This window comes from Cicer arietinum, chromosome 7, assembly GCF_000331145.2.
Source record: "Cicer arietinum cultivar CDC Frontier isolate Library 1 chromosome 7, Cicar.CDCFrontier_v2.0, whole genome shotgun sequence".
NCBI lineage: Eukaryota > Viridiplantae > Streptophyta > Magnoliopsida > Fabales > Fabaceae > Cicer > Cicer arietinum.
In genome coordinates this window covers 2,859,692-2,881,038 of record NC_021166.2, presented here as the reverse complement: position 1 = coordinate 2,881,038, position 21,347 = coordinate 2,859,692, and the positions used below count along the sequence as shown (strand labels likewise).

Below are 21,347 nucleotides of genomic sequence, written 5' to 3'. Positions count from 1 at the left end.
AATAAAAGAAACAAACTTGTATATAGTACAAGACTAATATTACTTGTGCACTGTAAAATTAGACAGAAAAACAAATCAAAATTTTTATCGTCAAATCCGCTGATTAATACATCTATTTGAACATTTTAGTTTGGAGAGTAAAAGTACAATTACATAAAATTTACCAAATAATATATCAATCAAAAACTAAACGTATGCATGTTTCAAAAGAATTTGTTTTCCATTCCACACCCGCCATAATATGATTATCAACAGCGGAAAATTTATCAGTGTTATTGATGCAACAGTAAACAGGACTTCTAAATATGCTAGTTTTGTTTTGTTTGAGAAATCTTCATAGATTGAAGTCCAGAGTCGAGGGTCTAACATGTACATTTCCCTCTCTTTTTTGGCCACCTAATTAATACTGTTGTTGTCTTATTGAACCTCTTGTCTTTGCCACGCTAGCTTGGGACCATCCCAGTAATTCAAGTAGCAAAGGCAAACCTAGTCAGTAACCACATGGTATTTCTGTAAATGTTGGTTCAGTTATCAGCTCTATATAAATAATGAATCTTCCATTATCTTGGTCCGTGACAATAGCTTGATATCATGTTAAAGAAGGGAGTGAAATTAATGAAGTTAATATTTATAGAAAAAATATTCTCCGACCAGTTACTATTATAAGTGAAAATAATTATTTTTACAGTTATTAAAAAGATTAGTTAAGAATAATTAATTTTTTAGATTTTATGTAAAATATAATTTAAATTTATTAAATTATTCTTTGAATGTCAAACACTTAACTGCTAACATTAAAATTTTTTTTATTAAAGTAAAGATATTATTAATAATATACATATTAAATGAGTAAAAAATAATTCATTTTTATTTATAAAAATGACTAAATTTTAAGACAATTTTTTTGTTTATAATAGTGATCAGAGGAAATATGTAATTGTTTTAGTATTAACTAGATAAAACATTGTTCAATAAATACAATTCAAATAATTAAATATTGTATGAATATTTGATATGGTGAGATGCAAATTCAAACATTTAATACTCACTTTTTTTCTACACTAAGTGTGTGTGAATTTTTGTTAGAAATTACTTCATTTGTTTTTAAATTTTAATTTTAGTTACTTTTAATATTAGACACAAATATTAAAAAATAATAAATTTATATAAATTTAATTTTTTAACCCTTCATTAAGTAAAAATAAAATTAATTATATCTTAATTTTATTACATAGAGTTAAAAAAAACTAGTCCTACAACATTAAATATTAATATAAAAACCGAGTTAATTAAATTGAAATCTTAAATGTAGACTGGTCCACAAGATATTATCGTGTGCAGGTTGCAACCTCCTTCTCGTTTTAAGGAAAACTATTATGCTAATTTTTATTTTTAGAAAATGTTTAAATGTACTTTTGATTTTTCTCTTAATCTAGAAATACAGTCCTCAATTTTTTAAATTTTATACATTTCTTCTAATGCTTGATTTTGAATTTGTTTCTGCTGATATGTCGTGTTAAATCACGAGTTGATAAGTTTAGTCAGGAAGCAAAGTATAATCAATTATTTTGAAATTGGTTGTCATGAACGATTGGATTCGTTTAACTGAAGCTATATCTTTTTATAATAAAATTTAATAGTATGGTTAATGACCTAAATTACAAAGGTGGGAAAAGGTCCTATAGAAGTACAAAACTTCTAGAGCGCAGATCCCAGTTGGATTCATTACTCTAACACGGGCTTCCTCTCGCACTTTAGGCCCAATATGACTTCTGACCCTTCACTTTTTTCTTATGAAAAAGATATTGAAAAAATGGATATTAAACTAAAGTTCCATTTGGCAACATCAATAAGTATTATGTTTTTGTTAAAAAAACCATAGAAAATGTTCTATCACATGAGGGTTGAGAATTGAAATGGGAGCTTTAAATATGAATATGACATGTATCATTATCTTTTCTTCCTCATTTTAAATCTAAATTTGTGATTCTTTCTTATTTTTCAATTTGATTGTATAATAATTGTAGATTCAAGATTGAAGATGCTTTAGTGATATATTTCACTATAATTTTATTATTTTTAGCCATTGTTGGCTTTCTCTTTGTACTTCAACCATATGGTAGTAAAACAATTACCATTTTATTTGTTCTTTTACCATATGATATTAAACATTTCTCATTCTCTTTGTACTTCCATCATATTATGGTTAAGTTTTGTTAGTCATATTTGACATTTGAATATCTAAGATTGGAATTCTGAATTCTCTATTGGAGTGAGTGTCGTGGAGACACCGAAAATTTTTCAAGTTAGCCCAAAGAGGTCGAAAACTTCGACAAGAGTTATACACATCGGTCGCTACCACTTTCTACATGAATTTTGTTGTTTAGCTGAAGTGATTACGACTTCTATTTTTTTCTTATAATTTTCATTTATTGTATTTTTCTTTCCAAGTTGAAAATGTTGTTAAATACTTCCAACATGCAGGGGACTATTAAAGGTAGTTAAAATTAATTATGGTTAGATGAAAGTTGTTATGTTAGTTACATTAATAGCACTATATAAAAGTGTATCATACTTTAATTATAAAAAACAATTATTTATATAATCATTTCAAATTTTTTTTTTTTAAATTATTTTTCTCTTTTGACTCTACCATAATTCTTAACATATGATTTGTTATTATTTATTATTTATATATATATATATATATATATATTTGTGTGTGTGTGTGTGTGTGTAGGATTTAGATTTCACATGCACAATCTCAGCCTCAATGTAAATATATAAAAAATGCAGCTGAATCGTATCATTTTCACATAGAAAAAATGGAAGAAAAAAATCATTATAAAAAATTATTCTACGCATTCCAAAGTGTGTTCATGCAAACATTTGTCCATTTGTTAGATGCAGAAGAAACCACGTCACGAAGTGAACCAAATCCTTTCTTATTTGTTTGTCTGAAAAAAATCCCATCTCATTTTAGTTAACATATCGATTATTAATCGGTAGAACTTGACAAGAAACAGTATTCTCAATTTGCTTTGCGGTAGAATATTTATTATAAAATGTACAAAGGGACAAATAAACCGATTACTTATAGCTGCTTCCGCAATGCATTTAAGTCTTGGTCCAAATCAAAAGCCTCTAAATAATTCTTTATACTTTGTATATTCTGATGGGTGACAAGACAAGGACAACGTCAGAGTATATAATTAATTGGATTCATTCTTTTATTTTTTCATTCTGTTTGCTATTTGAGAATGGGGATATATTCGCTCATACACAATACAAGAGAACTGGAAAGTGATTTGACAAAGAGAGACATTTTGAGCACGTTTCATTTTTTCGTAATGACAAATGTATACTTCAAATATTTTATATATTTTTTTTAATATTTCATGTTTTTTATATTTATTTAATGTCTCATTTTATTTTTGTGATTCTCTTTTTATTACATCATCCACGATATTTATCACATAATTATTTATTTTTATCTTCCATTATCTCAAAATATATACACTATGTACAGCAAATATTTTTCTTGTTTTTAATTTTCTAATGTCACATAGTTGTACATTACTTATGTTCCTCTGTATATGTAAGGTGTAATAACAGAAAAGACTATAGGTTTAATTTGTATATTGTATGTAAATTTTGTTGAAGATATTTTAGGAAGTAATCTAAAAAAAATGATATTATAGTATAGTTTTCTCTAATGTATGTGTAAAAAAAAATTAAACCATCAATGTATATAAATTAATTTCAATGACTATTACATAAAAAAAGATTGATATTTTAGAGGAATTAGTTTTGTTATTGTATAATTTTTTAAATAGGATTTTTTTTTTGTAAGAATCTAAATATATAAATTTTTAATTAAAAATTATTGAAAACTATATTTTTAATTTTTTAAAATTTAATTTTTGTATAATATGATAAATTTTATCATAATTAACTCACACAACTACAAGACTTCGAGTAAAAACTCAGGACAAAAATTTGATCTTCAATTACATAACAATTTATAAGTTGGTGTTATTAGCGGTTAAGTTATATTTCATGCAATGCAATGCTACATTTTCGTCCAATTATGCTGAACTTTCGTGTCAAATAATTGAAACGTTGAAGAGAAAAGTGGGAAAAAGGAAAGAATGGTACTAATAAAAGCCAAATAACTAGCACAAAAGATATTTAAATTAAAATATAGTTTATAATTGTCAATTTTTATTGATTAAATTGAAGTCCCTCCTAAAAATAAATGAGGAGTATATATTGGAACTTTGTTAGTATACAAAATGTGAAATAGGAAAATGTTGGGGCAAATAGTGAGCATCGCATCGCATCGCATCACCAAGTTGACATGAAACATGAAGACGTTTATTTCCATTACTGTATAATAAATGTATAGAGAGACAAATTAACGGTTACTTGTATAAATTGTATAGTACCAAAATGAAGATTACTAGGCGGTGTGCAAAGAACTAAGTTTATGATATTAATTCTGTTCTCGATCATGTACAAAACATATTCACATATGTGACACTACAAAACTTTGAATAACATTTAACGGACGAGCAAATAAAACTTTGCTTATGAGTTATGATTACTCCAAAAGAGAAGTCTCGAATTTGATCTTTGCTTGCAGTTACGCTGAGAAAGTTTTTTTCGTTTAGTGCTTCTTGCTGTTTCCGTTGACTCAGTCGTGAGGCTTGAGCTTAACATGTTCCACATCACTTCCACATCCCTGTAACCGCACATTTTTACATCATCTCGAAGATTCAACAACCCACTAACAGCTCCGCCGCAATCCCCGCTCAATTCACCGCCGCTTCGGCATCCGGCAATAACCCCTGCCGCTATTATATTTTTCATTTGACTTTAACAATTTTAGTCAAATCTTACTCATCCTTTGGTTATTCAGAATATTTCGGTTGAAATTAACAATTAAAAGAATGAAAATGATTAAAAAGAATTTAAAGGAGAAGAGTGTACCAGATTTGCGAAGCTTGATTCGGGTGGAGAGAGTAGTCCAAGTTCTTCTTAATTTATGCAACCAATCCATGAAGTGGAGCAAAGAGAAAGAGAGACATAGGATATGGTGTGTATAAAGAATAATTGAATTGAATTTGATTTGATTTATACGAGGATGAAGCATTAAATTAGAAAAGAGAAAGGCACCGAAACCTATAACACGTTGGTTGGATTGAAGTGCCAAGCGTCTTGTGTTGGTACATTACACAAGGCCCCCTTTATATCGCTACCAATAATTCAAATGCCAATGTAAGCATCAGCTTCCACTATTCATTCGGCTTCGGCTGCTCTTGTCACATTCAAACAATGTCTCCACTTTTACATGTCTACTCAGATACTATTATTATTCATCCACCACGTTTAACTCTCCTTTTTTTATTTTTTTATTTTAATTTCCCCCTTTATTAATCACTTTTTTTAATAGCTTAAAATAAGGCAATACTCTTATATAGATTTTCTTTTAAAGGAGTCATGTAACATGATTAATATTTAAGAGTATGATAGTAAAGAAATTACTAATGAAATTCAAAATTTAAAAAGAAGCATTCTTACATAATGTCACAAGGAAATATCTTAAAATAGTTTTTTTTTTGAAAAACCAAAATAGTCTTATATATTTAAGAATGGTAGATTTTATTATTGTGCGTACAACTTCACTTTATATATTATTTGTTTCATTTAAAATACAATTTTTTGTGTTTGATTATTTGTCATTTAACAATATAAATATAATATATATTTTTTCAATAATACTCTTATTTATTAAAGTCGTTGCAAATATACAGTGAACAAATAATAAATAATATATAAGACTATTTTAGTCTTCACATACTCCATCAGTTTCAAAATAAATTTGCTGATAATTATTCGGAAGCAGATAATGTGGTGTGTTGCACATTCCTAATCCTAGCAATTATTATATTCTGAAAACATGAGGACAGTCACAAGTGAGCCGAGACTTGCCGCAGTTTTTTCAAACCGCCACCACTTGCCGGGAAATGGAGCAATTAAACTTCACAACTACATTCACGCAACTCCAACACTCCGGCGCGGCGGTTTGACTACCGGTGCAAGTCGTCCAAAACCTCCGATTCCAATTTCTAACAACTTTGACAGCAGGTCACTGCCTTTTCCATTCATTTCAATTTCACCTTATCCAACAAATGCTAATATATCAATCGCAATTGTTGTTATTTATAATCCTATTTTTAGTATTATTGATATATTTAAGTGATCAATGCTCCCAATTTGTGCCAGCCTAGTCTCCATTTTTGTTAGGGATTTCTATTTCTAGCTTGCCAATACCTTGTTTTATTATCTTCTTCCTTAGTTATTGAGAATTAAAAGTCGTGTATTGGTCCTTTTTCTATAAATAGCTTCCAAATAATCATTTTTTAATAAAAGTATATCACTAATCGTTATATTACAGCTTTTCAAAATAATCAGCATCTAAAAACAGTTTCCAATGACAAGCTGGTTTGAGTAGCTTCTAATAAAATTCATTTTTTATAATTGATTATTTAAAAAAAAATTAATTCTTGCTTTGGTTAACAAACACGAAACAACTTCATTTTTTTTTTAAATCTCTAAATTATAGAATGGCAAAATGATTTTTTTTTTTTTCTATAAACGTTTATCTTATATTATATAAGTGTTTATATATAACTATTTCTATAACAAAATATAAAATAAAATCAAACTGTTTTTATATATCTATAAGTTATTTTTGTAAATTATGGTAGAGAGTTTGTAGAAATAAGCTGAAAATAGCTTATAAACATGTCATAACTAACGGCCTCACATGTGCTTATATCCATAGATAAGTTCAAATAAACTAATACAAATTGTCCCTTTATTGTAAAGCTAATATCCATAGATAAGTTCAAATAAACTAATACAAATTGTCCCTTGATTGTAAAGCTAACAACAACTATTACCTTTCTATTTTGTTTAGGGACTCATTGGGACAAATATGGCTAACATGTTATTGTTTCTCGTGGAAATGGTTTTCAAGACTTGTTTCGTTTTACATGTTAGTATCTCTTAATCTGGTTGCTGTGGCTTCGGACTATCCAATTTCCTCTACTTATGCCTGTGAGGACATTACCAATTACTATTCCCCTGTGAATCATTTGAGTTTAAAAGGTGAAGCACTCAAGAGAAAATTGAATACCATCATTGCTCCACACAATTCCTTGTCCTACCAAGAGGTCATTCCTTGTTTTAAATATGTGTGTGTTTTCATTTAAAAATGTTGTACTGCCACTTGTTTGCTTTGCTAAGGATTTTATGTGTAACAGGTGTGGAATGCTCTCAAGGTTCTTGATGCTGCTGATATTGATAATCCAGAAGCTTCATCCAGAATGTATGCAATGCTCTTGTCATCGCTTCTTTTTTTTTTTTTTAATTTGCTGTATACTTTCCATTGAGTGATGCCTTTTGTGTATCAAATAATATTAGCTGATTTTCATGTGCTGGTGATTTGTTATACGCAGAGTCGAAATATACTCTCTGAGAGTTGTTCCGAAATGGTTATCAGGAAAACAACAGGGATGGAATAGTGAGTCATCTGGTCAATTTGCTAGACTTATCATTGTTTCAATGTTTGTCTTTAACTACTTTTAATTATCTTATGGTTTTTTAGCTGTTTTTCTTGGGTTATTTTTTGGTAGCAAAAGGGTAAAAATGCAAGTCTGTCTGATGAGAAAATGAATATTTATTTGATCAAGTTCCTTTTTGGGTCATTGCCAAAGAAGAAAGATTTGTGTTGAACTAGTGTATACTGCATATGGAGCTTGTTTTAAGTCGTCGATCTTTCACAGTTTCTGAATTTAAATGAATATTTGTTATCATAAAGGAGGTTAATCACATAATTAAGGATGAGAAAAAAGATTCTTTTATCTTGCCTAGGGTCTATTATAGCAGTGTTAATGTTAAGTATATCAAACTAGCACTCACATACACACTGAAAGAGAAAGAGAGGGAGAGATAAAAATTAATAGGAACTTGATCAAAATAGTAAATAAGAAATGAAGTTTATTGATAGAAGATGCCTAGAACATTCTAGGTATTTCAGAGACTCGCAACTCTCCCACCCTAAACTCCATTCCGAAACGAAAAATAATCCTCACTCATCTTCCTTTCATCTTATTTGTAACTTGTAAGCCTATTATTTCACTTTTTTATAACTAACTTAACAACCAAGTATGGGGGTTACTCATCATTCCATCAATACCACCCTAAACATTCACCTCGAATAGTTTGTAGTCATTGCAAACAAAATGTGCAGGGTCCCATTATTTGAAACATGATGACCACGATAATGGAAGACAATAATATCCATTTAGTCCCAGTTGATCTTCAATGCTCGCTATAGTATTTAGCTCGACGATTTTAGTAGTAGCTTAGAAGTCACCCTTATCTCTCTCCTATAACACAGATCCTTGTGATTCCTTATCTTGAGCTTCAATCCTACTTTGTCCTAATTTAATGGGTAGATAGATAAGGTTGTGGCCCAACACATGACTAGGAAGCCTAGTAATTAATGATGATCGTGTTTTCCCTGGAAAGTCCTTCTTCCTTAATTAGTCCCTTCCAATTTTTTTTGAAGGCTGATTTCTTCTCCCCAACAATTTGGGCGTGCTCTAAATCAGAAGATTGACCCCATTTCCTTATTTCCATTACTACCTATTCTTCATTCGTCCCTTTTGTTGAGTGTTGGTCTTCAAGTTGTTGGATAGAAGAACCTCTCTGCTATCATATCATCCACTAGAGTAGCTACAATCATTGCACCAGTAACTTGGCCAGACGAGTAGGAGAAATTAGTCGCCGTGCCTGGCTGCTGGAACATCACTGCCACTGATGACCAATCTCCTTATGCAGAGGAACTTGAGTTCAGCGATCCTGTTGGTGATGATGGTCAAGTATTAAACTCTAACAATCACAGCTATTTCCTGTTCTTGCTTACCAATATTCCAAGTCCTCATCTTGAACTCAGACTAGAATATTTGAATTTTATTCTTACTTAATTTGCTTGAGCACTTCTTTCTCAAAGGTCCACTATGTCTGGTTGCTCCCTTTATAGCAAAGCCACCACTTGAGTATCCCCTCACAGTGCCATCACTGCCATGATAGCTTCTCCTCCCCGGGTATGTTGTGGCCTTAAGATACTGATTTACATTGATCAACCACTAACAATACTCCCTTCCATATCAAATGTTGGAATTGTTTTTAACATGTAATTCCCAGCTCCAATATTAGACCTTTCATACCAATTGATATGAGTTGAATCAAATATAGAACAAAATTGGGTTTTTTGATAGACAATTTCTATTTCATCTTTGATATTAAAGAAACCCGGTTCTCTCCCATCTAAATCCCTTTCCGATACCAAAGTTAAGTCTCACCAATTTTCCTTTCCTATTATTTATATAGCCTAACATTCACATCATCTAACTAACTCACGAACTTATTAAGTAAAGTGATTATGTATTAGAAATTCACTTATTTATGTAATTGTATTTTCCAGGGGAGCATCTTTGGCCTCGTTCATATGGGTTGTCCAGTGTTCCATCCTTGACTGATTTACACAACATTCGTCCTGCTGATGTTAATGGTAAGGGGAACCACTGCACAATAATTTACCAACATTACAATTTTGGTTGATATTACAAGTCTGTCTTAGTGAATTCATCAAGGGGAAACAAGTACTATGGAGAATGCATAACTAGCTCAACCAAATGTTTGAGGCCAGCCAACAAAGAAGCTGCTTTGGACACTGAAGCAGACAAGAGGAGGTGGGCACCACCTAAGCAGGTCACATTTCTGTTAGTTGTTTTTGTTTTTGACTGCCATTTCATTTTCAAATTCTTTAGTTGATTGCTGGTCATGCTTGAAATCTGATGAATAGCGGATGGGGTTGGAGCATTTTTACTCTAGATTAAATCCATGACATCAAGATTTTATTCAATCTCTATAACTAATATTCACAATTAATTTGCACCTTGCAAATCAATAACAGCGGTTAAAAGGAAACTGAAAGGATGGTGAAAGCTCCAGTATTCTGTTACTTCTATTTTCAAGTAGCTTTGATGTCTCTTCTCCTGAACAATTAATATATTGTTGATTCAAACTTCATATGGGATATACCTCTTTTGTATTTATGTCTTGAAGTTATACTAACCTCAGGTTAGAGGAGATATTGCAAGGGCATTAATGTACATGGCAGTCTGTTATGGGTTTCAACAACCAGGGGGAAGTCCAGGTCTTCGCCTTTCAGACACTCCAAATGTTGGTAGGTTAAACTGTTGATGTTCTTGCTCAACAATAATACTTGGGTATGATCTAAAATCCCAAGGGATGAAATACATGCATTACTTGTGTTGGCTGAATTACCAGTGTATTTATCTTGCTTTTTATGTGGCTGTTTATTATTAGATGGCTACTTTTTCCCCTCCTGTTATATGCTCTTTTACAATACTAATATCAATAACCATCTTATACCTAATTTATGTTGCAATGTACGTATTGTTTAATGTTGAAAAGGGAGTTGCTTTTGAAGACAATTTTGTTGATCTTTTGTACATTGCAACTGCTTTTTTCTCTTTGGATAAATTGAGTATAAAATAATGCTGGCCATTGTGTTTGATCATATCTTGTCTTTGTAAATTGTTTAATTGATTCTTATGAATTTGAAAATTAATTGATGCGGTCTAGCTTTCTTAATTTTTTAGTAACTTGTAAGTTGAAATATTTAAACTGAAAATTTATACCATTACTGCAGAAAACAGAGAGATGGGACTGCTTTCCACATTATTAGATTGGAATGAAGTTGATCCACCTTCGAGGGAGGAGAAACTGAGAAATGAAAGAATATGCAAATTTTATCAGCATAATCGGAATCCTTTTGTCGATCATCCAGAGTATGTGAATCTTATATGGAAGAAAGTTGTTTCAAGACGTGCTCTTGGTAATAATAATGATGATGGTGATAACAATGTCTCCAACAAAGGAAAAAAATTAGGACCATTGTCTCAATTACCTCACTCGTAATATTGTTTGCCGCTTTCCATTACATTTTTTGAATGGATTAAAAACTAATTAAAACTTTTATATTTTTATCATTGATGAAGTTACTTAGTTCTCACTTTATGTTTTCTCTTATTATTCACTTCACTGTGTAGTTTAGTTTCTTATCAGCTTTTGTAGTTTGTCACTAAATTAGTTGAGTTTGTTATTCATTTTTAGGTTTGTTATTTTCTTTCTGTTATAACTACAAACAGATACTTTGTATATAAATAGGACATTGCTATTTTATTAAAAGGTATTATATCATTATAATAATCATCAAATTTTTAAATTAAATAACAATGTTCAGATTTTTCATTAACATTAAATTGTCTGTTATTGAATGTGGCTGATTCTGAAAATTTTAAAATATTGTTGTTACTTGTGTATGATGCTTTCTTGCTATATGAATATATAATGCAAGTAAGTCTCTATTTTGGAAGTATCCTTGGGTTGAAGGCGGGCCTCTAAATATGAGATTTGGAAGGTTTTATAGTATTGCTCAGTAATAAATTGTGTGTATGGGAGGGATTAGGGGGAGAATTGGAATTGGAGTGGAGACAAAATTGCTTAGAATGTCTTGTATTCCTGAGAGTATGGGGGTATGTTTTGCTCTGGTTTGGGATACAAACAGCTCTCATTAAAAATGTGATGAGCCACCTCCAGCAGTTCACTAGAAGAGGTTTCAAGTAGAGGATTAAGATTGTTTGGTTTGCATGTATGTGGACAATATGGAAAGCAATGAATAAATTAGTAGTTCAAAATACAGTAGTTGATCTTGATAAGTTCAGGAGGGTTGCTGCACTATTCCAACGTTATGAGTATACAAGCAGACCGTGAACTTTATGGTTGATAGTATTGGGGGGGAATAAGGTATTGTTGTAAGCTGAATTAGGCTTGTGGTGCTGTTGTAGCTTGAACTGGAAGTATCATGAAAGTTTTGTGGGACTGTTTGGTACAGCTTGTGCCTTTTGTCAGAGCAAATGGCTTGATTGGAGGAAGAGATTCAGAAGGAAAGTGTTAAACGCGTTACAAGACATTGCACAATGAAAGTGTTAAACGCGTCCAGCTCGCAACAACCACTATATTTTGTTTTATAAGAGACATCATTGTCCATTGACAATTATATTTTTGCTTGGTTCTTGCTTGAATATGTCGAACTGGTTAGCTTTCAAAAGGACCAGTTTCTATTTGTTTAAACTAATTTAGGGACTTATTTATAACCTTTAAATTAGTTTAGAGACTTGTTTATATAATATGTCATGTTAGTGTTGATTAGTCGTTGACTAACAATAATATAATGGAAGGACTTAATTACAAAAAAATTATTAGTCTTAGTAATAAATGGACTTAATTACAAGAAAAATATTAGTTTAAAGATTTTATTATAACTTTTAGTTTAGAGATGTATTTAAAACTCTTAAAATAGTTTTAAAATAATCAAATGATATCCCGGTGTAGAAAGTTGATGGTCCTTCCTAGAGCTTTCTAAAAAAAACTCCAACTTTAAGGCTCCTTAATTTTTTATTTATTAAGCCCCTAATATTAGACCCCTATCAAAATAACAAAATTAACAAAATATATGGGGAGTTTTTGTTTTTTAGAGCCTTTTAAATTATTAATTTTTTTTTTGTTGACTTCTTCAACATGTGGGCCGGGATCAATAATTAAGGAGCTTGTCAAATTGACAGTTCTAGCCTTCTCTTGATTTTCTCCTCCTAGTAGTGTCTAATGCATTGCCATTGGCTAGCGCCTAGGAGTGTCTAATTGAATCTTTACTCATAAATGGTAAAAAAATAAATAAATAAATAAACCAAGAGAAGTAAGAAATAAAAAAAATCAACCAAGCAAGCTTTTTTATATATCACTTACATTCATCTGAAGTTTTTCTGACCCAACAAAATGCGAAAGGACTTTGTACTCATTCATTCTAGATACATTCATTCTGTTTCTTCTAATATTTTTCATTGACCTTTGATCTTGTCATAGAAATAAGAAGGAAAAAAAACCAGCATTATAGATAAGTCAACAATTCCTTTTTTTTTATTGATATTTTTCTCCATGAAATTTATTAGTACCCAAAATAATGATGAATCCCATTTACATACAATAGAATGCATAATAAAACATACTATAAAATATAAACTGAGTATATCCTAGTTTTTTTCATTCAAGAGGGCATTCAGGAGGGAGTCCTTGAGGAAATCTTTTAGTATCAGTGCAATAATTATAAATCATGTAGTGTTTTTGCACCCATCGAATCCTAGCTTGCCCCGTAGAATCAAGGGATTGTTTCAACCATGATTGGTTTGAAGATGGATTTTTGGAAGAGCAAGAGGAACCTGAAGAAGAAGTCCAAACACAAGCTTGGATGTTGAAATTGCTATATGAAGCAGTGAATGGGGCTTTGGCCCAATCTGTTTTCACTAGGCCACCCCTTGTGGCCCAATTATCAGCATCCCAAAGACTTGAATATATACTCATTGCTTGGCTACTTGGAAAAGGAATACCTTTTGATTCCAAATTCTTGAACTCCCTTATTGGGGTCCCATCCACATAATATCTGTTAAAATATGAAGATTATTAAGATAATATTTTCTCAATATAGGACAACAAAAAATTTATATTTTCTCAATACAGCCATTTTTTAAAATTACAAACTAAAAAAAAAATAGTATAATTAATTTACAAAAAATACAATATAATTATCATTTTATTTTAAAAAAATGGATCGACATACATTAGTTAAAGTGTAAATTAATTTTTTGAACAATACTAACAACACACTCTTTAACATACATTTTTTAATATATTTTCTTTAAATAAAATCCACATAATTTAGTGGGATGTATGTGAATTACAACCAATAAAAAAAAATGTGTTTAAATATATGTGTTAAAGAGTACGTTGCTAACATTTCTCTAATTTTTTTTACACATTTTATAAAAATTCAATATTTCCCGTACTGTAAAATGCAATTATAAAAAATGCGGTTATAAAATGAACTTAAGTGATAATACGGATTCTCGTTAGATACAAGTGTAAAATAGTTTTATATCAGATGTGTATATTAAATTATTTTATTTTAAACATTTTATAAATATGAGAGAAAAGAGGTAGGGATATATATGTATGTATACATGATGCTTAGAGGATTCCAGAGAATGGAATAAGTGTGAAAGTCCTTGGTGGGGTCGAACCATAAATAGAATTGTTGTTCTCTATTCCCTTTCCCTAGTGTGTAAATATTTGTATGAACAATATAAGGATCACCACTTAAGTTTCCCAGAAATTCAAAATCTATTTCATCATGAGCATCACCAAGAGAAGATAACTGCAAAATCATAACAAACAAATTTAGTTAATAAATTTTTTCGTTCCAATAATTTCATGCTAAACATTTTATATAAAAATTGAAAAGCTATTTCTCTTATATTTAGGACAAGAGAGAGTAATTAATAGTAATAATAACACACATGTAGCAAATTAATTAATTAAGGACACTTACATAATAGGTTGTGACTGTGCCTGCAGAGTTACCAGGAACAAGTTTAATTTGCATGTCAATTTTTCCAAACAAGTATTGACTTTTGGATTGAAATCCAGAGCCAGAAGCTTTGTCCAAAGACAGAGTCAAAAGTTTTCCATTGTTAAAGATTTTGCCACGACCATCACCCCATTTTATGTTAAAATCTTGGTAAAAGTTACTTGCAAATGTTGCTTCTACCAAAAAGGCTATTAAGAGAAAGCCAAGAAGTATCTTACTTAACATTTCAACTAGCTAATAGTGATGATATATACCTACGTTTGATTTTAAATTTTAATGAAATTTTTTGGTTGGTGAATTGCAAGCAAGTTTTGAAAAGAATTAGAGAGGGAACAAAAATAATATAGAAAAGAAAGAAGTGTGTATTTGGACTTGGTGAGGAATGAATTGCATGCAAAGTTGTGAAACTATATATAGGAAGTGGTATTAAGAGGAGATAATTATGAATGTGAAGAGCCATTGGGTTTTGGAGGTGATGAAAGTGGTTGGGGGAAAATATTGCAAACGTGTGTAGAGTGAAACAGAGATATGGGTTGACTTGTCTTTGGTTCAAGGACTAGCTGATTAGGGCATGTGGGGTCCATGACAGCTAATGAGGGATGATACATACCAATGTGAATTTCTTTTTTATAATTTTTTTTTACACCAAAATCTCCCACTTTCAAATAATATTACCTGATTGTTCTATTTTTTTACTATGTTGATTTATCTGTGGTAGTATCGATATATAGGTTCATTGATCGAGTAAAGTAGACAATGCATTATTATACTGATTATATAAAATAAGAATAAAATTATTAAAAATTATACTAATTATAAAAATTAAGAATGAAACTATTACCCGTATAAATAACTTTTTTCTTCAAAGCATTGTTCTTAAATTTCCTTGCAAAATTTTGTGAAATATGTCGGACGCAGAACATATGTTTTGACGGAAGATCTTGCCACCTATTATTCGGATTATTATAAGCATTTTTAATGGATTCGTGTCTATTTAAAATTAAACAAAATCAAACAAATGTTGGCTTGTGGAGTGACGTATTTTCTCAAATTTCTCAAAAAGAAACTTCAACCATCTTTTGTATCACCTTCCACAATAGCATAAGCAATAGGAATCACATTGTCGTTCTCATCATGTGCAACTGTTACCAATAGAGTTCCCTTATACTTGTCGTATAATCAAGTCTCGTCAACTTGTACTATTGGTTTGCAGAATTTAAACACAAATATGCACGGAACGAAAACCCAAAATATTATACGAAAAATCATTATCCCACCTATCAAACTATTCTCATGATACTTCCATTTCAATTTTGGTTCCTAGAGGTCATTTAGATGGACATCATTGATATAAATTTGATATTTTTTTTTTCTCAAATATGATGTATTTTTATCGTTAATTTAATGTATTTCATTTTATTTTCATGTTATTAATTTAATTTTCTTTTTATTTAATTGTTGTTATTATTTTATGCAACAAATTTGATGTATTTTAATCATTTTTAATTATAATTATTAATGTATTTTATTTTAATTTATTATTAGTATTTTAATTTTTTAAATAATTTAATTAATTTTAATTTGTTAAATAATTAATAACAAATATTAAAATATAAAATAAAAAAAAGATTAATTACGTGTCGTTCCACAGGGAAGTGACTTCTTATAACAATTTTAAAATTTTCCCTTCATTTAAGCTTTCCAAAGAAGCGACTTCTTATTTTAAAATAAAGTAGAACATTCGCGTAAATAATTTTTAAAATAGACATTTTAGAACTTAAAAAAATATATATATATTTAGCTCAAAAAGTCCCCAGTGTTATTATCAAAATTACTTGGGGTTAATAACACAAACTTTGCACTTGGAAACTCAAATCAAATGGCAAGTGGAGGGTTATACAAAATATAAGACTCGTATTCGATGATTTAATTAAGTAGTTTTAGTCAATTGATTATGAGTTTTAATTACTAATAAATTATTAGAGGATTTTAGTTCAAATCTAAACTGAAATTAGTCTTATCTATAATCTAAATATTTTTTTCTACCGAATTTCATATTACCATTGAAAAAGTATATTCAATGTTTTAAGATATTAGATAAATATACAATATTTGAATTAATTATATAATTATTTTTAATGTGTTTTTGATTGAACAATCATAAAATTGATTTTATTTTAAAATAATTTGAATATAAAAATAATTTATGTTATGAAAATGTGAATTAAAAAAAATCGACGTAAACTTTAATTTATAATAAAAAAATATAAATTTAATTTTAAGTTAGAATAATTTTTAAAAACAAAATCAATTAAAACAAGAATTTCAATTAACCTAATATCAATATTTGTTTATCTGGCCCATAATCTATCTACATCAATCCTTTTTCAGTGTTTAATTTAATGTGACGATAACAGAATACATAATTTTTTAGAACGCTTAAAAGATATATTAATCCTAAAAAATATAACATAATATTCCTATTCCTATTTAATGATTACCGGCGTGTGTGACTTTTGAGAGATGAATCTATAGATATCGTTAAAGTGCAATCGAGAAGGGATAGTTAGGGCCTCCCTAAGTAGCAAAGAAAAACGATGGTTTCATTAATTGGTTGTTATTTATTGGTCATTATATTATCAAGTCGTACACAGGGAATTGTCAAACGTGACGTACGAATGATGTTAAGTATTTAGATGGAAAAGTTTCAACTGATACAGGTATTTAGTGGAGATTTTAATTACTATTTATTATTTTTGTTGTTATGGTATAAAAGGAATCACCGGTCCCTTTTCAACTTTCAAACTTCATAAATTTAGCGTCCTTTTTATTTTTTTTGGCCACAAAAGTGTATTTTTATCCCAACTAATGTGAGGAAGGCAAATACTTGTTTTTAAACTAATTGAATCACTTAATAATTTAACACATATTAAAAAATGTTCTGATGAAATAAATAATATTATTTTTTTATTAAATTATATATTTTAAAGATTGATGTATTATCAATATCATAAATATATAGTAAAATATATTATATTAAAAATAATACAAAGTACTATTAATTAAATAATATAATTGAAAATATGTGTATTACAATTCTTAAGTTAAGTCATTAATAAGAGAGAAATTGAAAAAACTAAATTGAATAATATTTAATCATCGAGATAATGTAAATTATATTAGATGTTACATAAATTTATATTATAAATTAAATAAAAATCAACTAATATAAAATAATTAATTAATTAGGGTAACTATCTAACCAGTAAAGTATCTAATAAAATGCATTGGAAATTTAAACGAACAATTATTCTGAGATAATTTTTTTTACTAGTAAATCAATTATTTTAGAACGAAAAATATATATTTTTATAAATATTAAAAGTCTTTTTATATTATACCACCATCCCATCACCTTAAATTTTACCAAACAACAAAAATAAATTTTAAATAATGTAAAATTTATTTTATTAAAAATGAATTAAATATTAAATTATAAAATAAAATCAATTCTATATAAACAAATTATAATTTTTAACTTTAATTTAAAATCAATTAAATTTTAAAACAATATGTCAAATTTAATTTTACACATTTAAAATAAATTTTAACTCCAAAATAAAAACAACCATACACTTAAGGGGTTGGTAGAGAAATGAGCTGGTTTTATACTTTTATCTATTAAAATAAATAAATAAATAAATAAATAAAACAGAGTTGGTTTGCTTGTTTCACCGTATTAACTTTAATCTGCCAAATTTGGGTACGAAAATTAATTAGTGCTTTTTGTTAAAAAACATGTATTTGTGAAAGAATTTGTTTCCCTGAAATGATATCGTTCTTTTCAATCATTCGTTTGCTGGTCAAATGTTGCTTTCCTGCACAACTGGTTATGAACGAACGAATTATATATTATTATCAACAATGTAAAATATATTTTTTCAATAATAAATTAAAAAGTCTAAAATATTAAGTTAAAAAAACTAACCATATATTAAAATAATAATAATATATATAATTATTTACTTTTCGTTAATATTTTTTATTATAACAATAAGCATTATCCTATTATTTTTCGCCATAATATTCATGAGAAGTGGAATATCTCATTCGCTTTTCCTCGTCAATATGGTTTCTAATTAATCGAGGTGATGCTTTCCTATTTTAGATTTTTAACTTAAAATAGGGATCCACCTACTCTATGAGTTATTGAATGAATTGAGGAAAATCGTTCCAAAATTACTTCATATGTGTCTATTTCGTACTAGTACATTGTAATGGTTTAATTTTGGTTTCTGAAGAAGCTTCTTCCAGCTAAATCCAGCTATATTAGAAGACCTTTATTACCCTATATACATTTTATTCCATCAATTCAATTGCCTACTTTTATTTGATCAATCAACATTTAAAATAAATTCAATTCCCAACCACAAGTACATTAAAAGAATCAACAAAAGGTGTTCATTGCTTTATTCAGTCACCTCTTATAAGAGGAGAATTCCAACACAACAAAATGTGAATAAAAAGTCATAGAATACAAAAGTTCGAAAGTTATTTCAAAGGGTTGAAGTTCTACAGGAAAATTTTGGCAGTGTTAGGTATTGTGACACCAATGGTATTGTCAAATTTGGATTTCCTTGCCCTCAAGAAAATCCCACATTCACAAATTTGAGAACTGATGATATAGAAAATATCTATTTTAATATTATAATTTAAAATATTAAATTTAAATTTAGACAGTCAAGTGGACCAGACCATATGACAGTTCCGCAAAGCCGATCACATATCTTATAAAATAATTATTGATATTTTGAATGTTTGAATATAAAATGACCAACTACAAAGGAATTAGATTCGACATTATCGAATGTTAGGGCTACAAGAAAAATAGTGGTCGCAATGGTGTGTTGGACATATTTTTGTCGCCGGGATTAAGAATTAGTCAAAGAAGACTAACTATTTTCAACTATAATTTAATTTTCTTCAAATGATTACTTTGAAAAAATAACTATATTTATCAGTTATGAGTTTCTTAACTATTTCAAAGAGAATTAAGTACGGTGTGTTTGTGGTTAAACTACTGAATTAATAAATGCATAAAGTAAATAGTCTGATAAAAAGATAGATAATGCATAAAAAGCTTATTTGATTGATTGAATGCGTCTAAAAAATATTGTCTTTAATTGTAGTTTTGATCCTCTTATTTTAGCTAAATTGCGAAAATAATCCCCCAATTTTATTTCTCATAAGTTTTGGTCCCCCCAAAAAGGAACTTTGGTCCCCCCAAAAAGGAACTTTGGTCCTAAACTTGCTGAAGTTTCATTTTTTTAAGTCACACCACAATATTTATGATCATAGATTTTATGTACAATTGTTGCACCACGAGATCTTAAAGCATAGTGTGACTTAAATAAACGCAAAAAAATAAAACTTTATCAAGTTTTGGATCAATAATCTATTTGGGACCAAAAATGGAGAGAAATAAAATGGGGGGACTACTCTCACGATTCAACTAAAATAGGGAGACCAAAACTGCAATTAAGCCAAAATATTAAAGTACCGATATTTGTAGGCAAAACTAATCCTACTTGCCATAAGTTGTGACCTACAAAAATATAGTTTTGTTCGACTAATTATGCAACTAATGTGTGATAATTTTCTCTTATGGAAATTTGTAGTGTCCTACGATCAACTGACTTTCTTATATTCACGACATGTTCTGTTGGCAATATTCGTGCGTGCCTTTTCATAGAATCATGCTCCGTGTTCATAAATAGTGGTACTAAAAATGTGAAAAATTAGTGCAAGTGCCAAATTATCAAATTACAGTGAGCTTTGACTCATTCCTAAGTTGATATTTGTGGACTTTCATAAACTTGAGAAAGATTCAAATGACTAATATTCTATTGTTTCTTGCACGCTCGATGTTACTTCCACTAAAAGTAATTCGACTACTCCAAAATTCAATTGTTTATAATTCTCAATTAATAAACTATTTATATTTAAGTTTTAATATATTTTTAATTAATTTCTTACTAAACAGTGCTTCGTGTAACTCATGTAGTTTTAAGAAAAATAATTTAGTAATTAACGGATGGATAATTTTATATTTGGTTATTATATATCAAATCCATTTCACAATTGAGAAGTAACTATTGTACAACTAAATTTAATCAACTTTTGCAATAACTTTATTAACCACAAGTTTCAATGAGATTAATATATTTTTAGATGTTCAATTACATATAGATTTAAATATATTTAATATTATAGTTAATTATATTTAAATTTATAATTAACAAAAATATATTAATTTTTTTCTCATAAATACAATGCAATTGATAGGTGTAAAGGTATTAATTAATACGTAGAAATTTAAATTCGAATCCAAAATTTCTCATCTCTATACACTTAACATATCTGAATTTAACTAAAAAATAATATACATTAATGTTTAATAAATTTTAACATCTTATATATCTACCAATCAACCACTGAATATAATGAATATTTATGTAAAGCACTTAAAAAAATAGTTGAGAAAGTTGTCAAGTTTTGGTGGTTTAAATAACACATGGTATTTGTAAAAAAGATAGTAACACAGTTGGTCATAATTACTAGTATGTGTTAAACACTTCAATAAAATCAGTCACCAATCAGATATTTACAGCATTTTATATTTATCTGAGTGGAAGTGGTCATT

The 21,347-nt window shown here is 28.8% G+C and overlaps 2 protein-coding genes and 1 long non-coding RNA gene across 4 annotated transcripts; 1 reads left to right on the top strand and 2 right to left on the bottom strand.

Moving 5' to 3' along the window:
* Positions 1-4,472: 4,472 nt before the first annotated feature.
* On the bottom strand, positions 4,473-5,418 carry LOC105852460 (uncharacterized). Its single transcript, XR_012161377.1, has 2 exons — positions 4,993-5,418; positions 4,473-4,856 (listed from the first exon to the last, which is right to left on the bottom strand). It is a non-coding gene; the product is annotated as an uncharacterized lncRNA (long non-coding RNA).
* Positions 5,419-5,853: 435 nt separating this feature from the next.
* Positions 5,854-11,181, top strand: LOC101490328 (uncharacterized). 2 transcript variants are annotated; one of them, XM_027336387.2, is made up of 8 exons: positions 5,854-6,150; positions 6,986-7,241; positions 7,332-7,396; positions 7,527-7,603; positions 9,560-9,646; positions 9,716-9,846; positions 10,219-10,324; positions 10,814-11,181. In XM_027336387.2, exons 1-8 carry the CDS (start codon positions 5,963-5,965, stop codon positions 11,080-11,082), a joined length of 1,179 nt encoding a protein of 392 aa, XP_027192188.1. In that variant the 5' UTR covers positions 5,854-5,962; the 3' UTR covers positions 11,083-11,181. The 2 variants fall into 2 exon arrangements, with proteins under 2 accessions (XP_027192188.1, XP_004507928.1); XM_004507871.4 differs by having other exon boundaries at positions 5,855-6,150; positions 7,527-7,591.
* Positions 11,182-12,927: 1,746 nt separating this feature from the next.
* LOC101489989 (xyloglucan endotransglucosylase protein 7-like) lies at positions 12,928-15,040 on the bottom strand. Its single transcript, XM_004507870.4, has 3 exons — positions 14,606-15,040; positions 14,238-14,431; positions 12,928-13,660 (listed from the first exon to the last, which is right to left on the bottom strand). Exons 1-3 carry the CDS (start codon positions 14,867-14,869, stop codon positions 13,264-13,266), a joined length of 855 nt encoding a protein of 284 aa, XP_004507927.1. The 5' UTR covers positions 14,870-15,040; the 3' UTR covers positions 12,928-13,263.
* Positions 15,041-21,347: the final 6,307 nt, after the last annotated feature.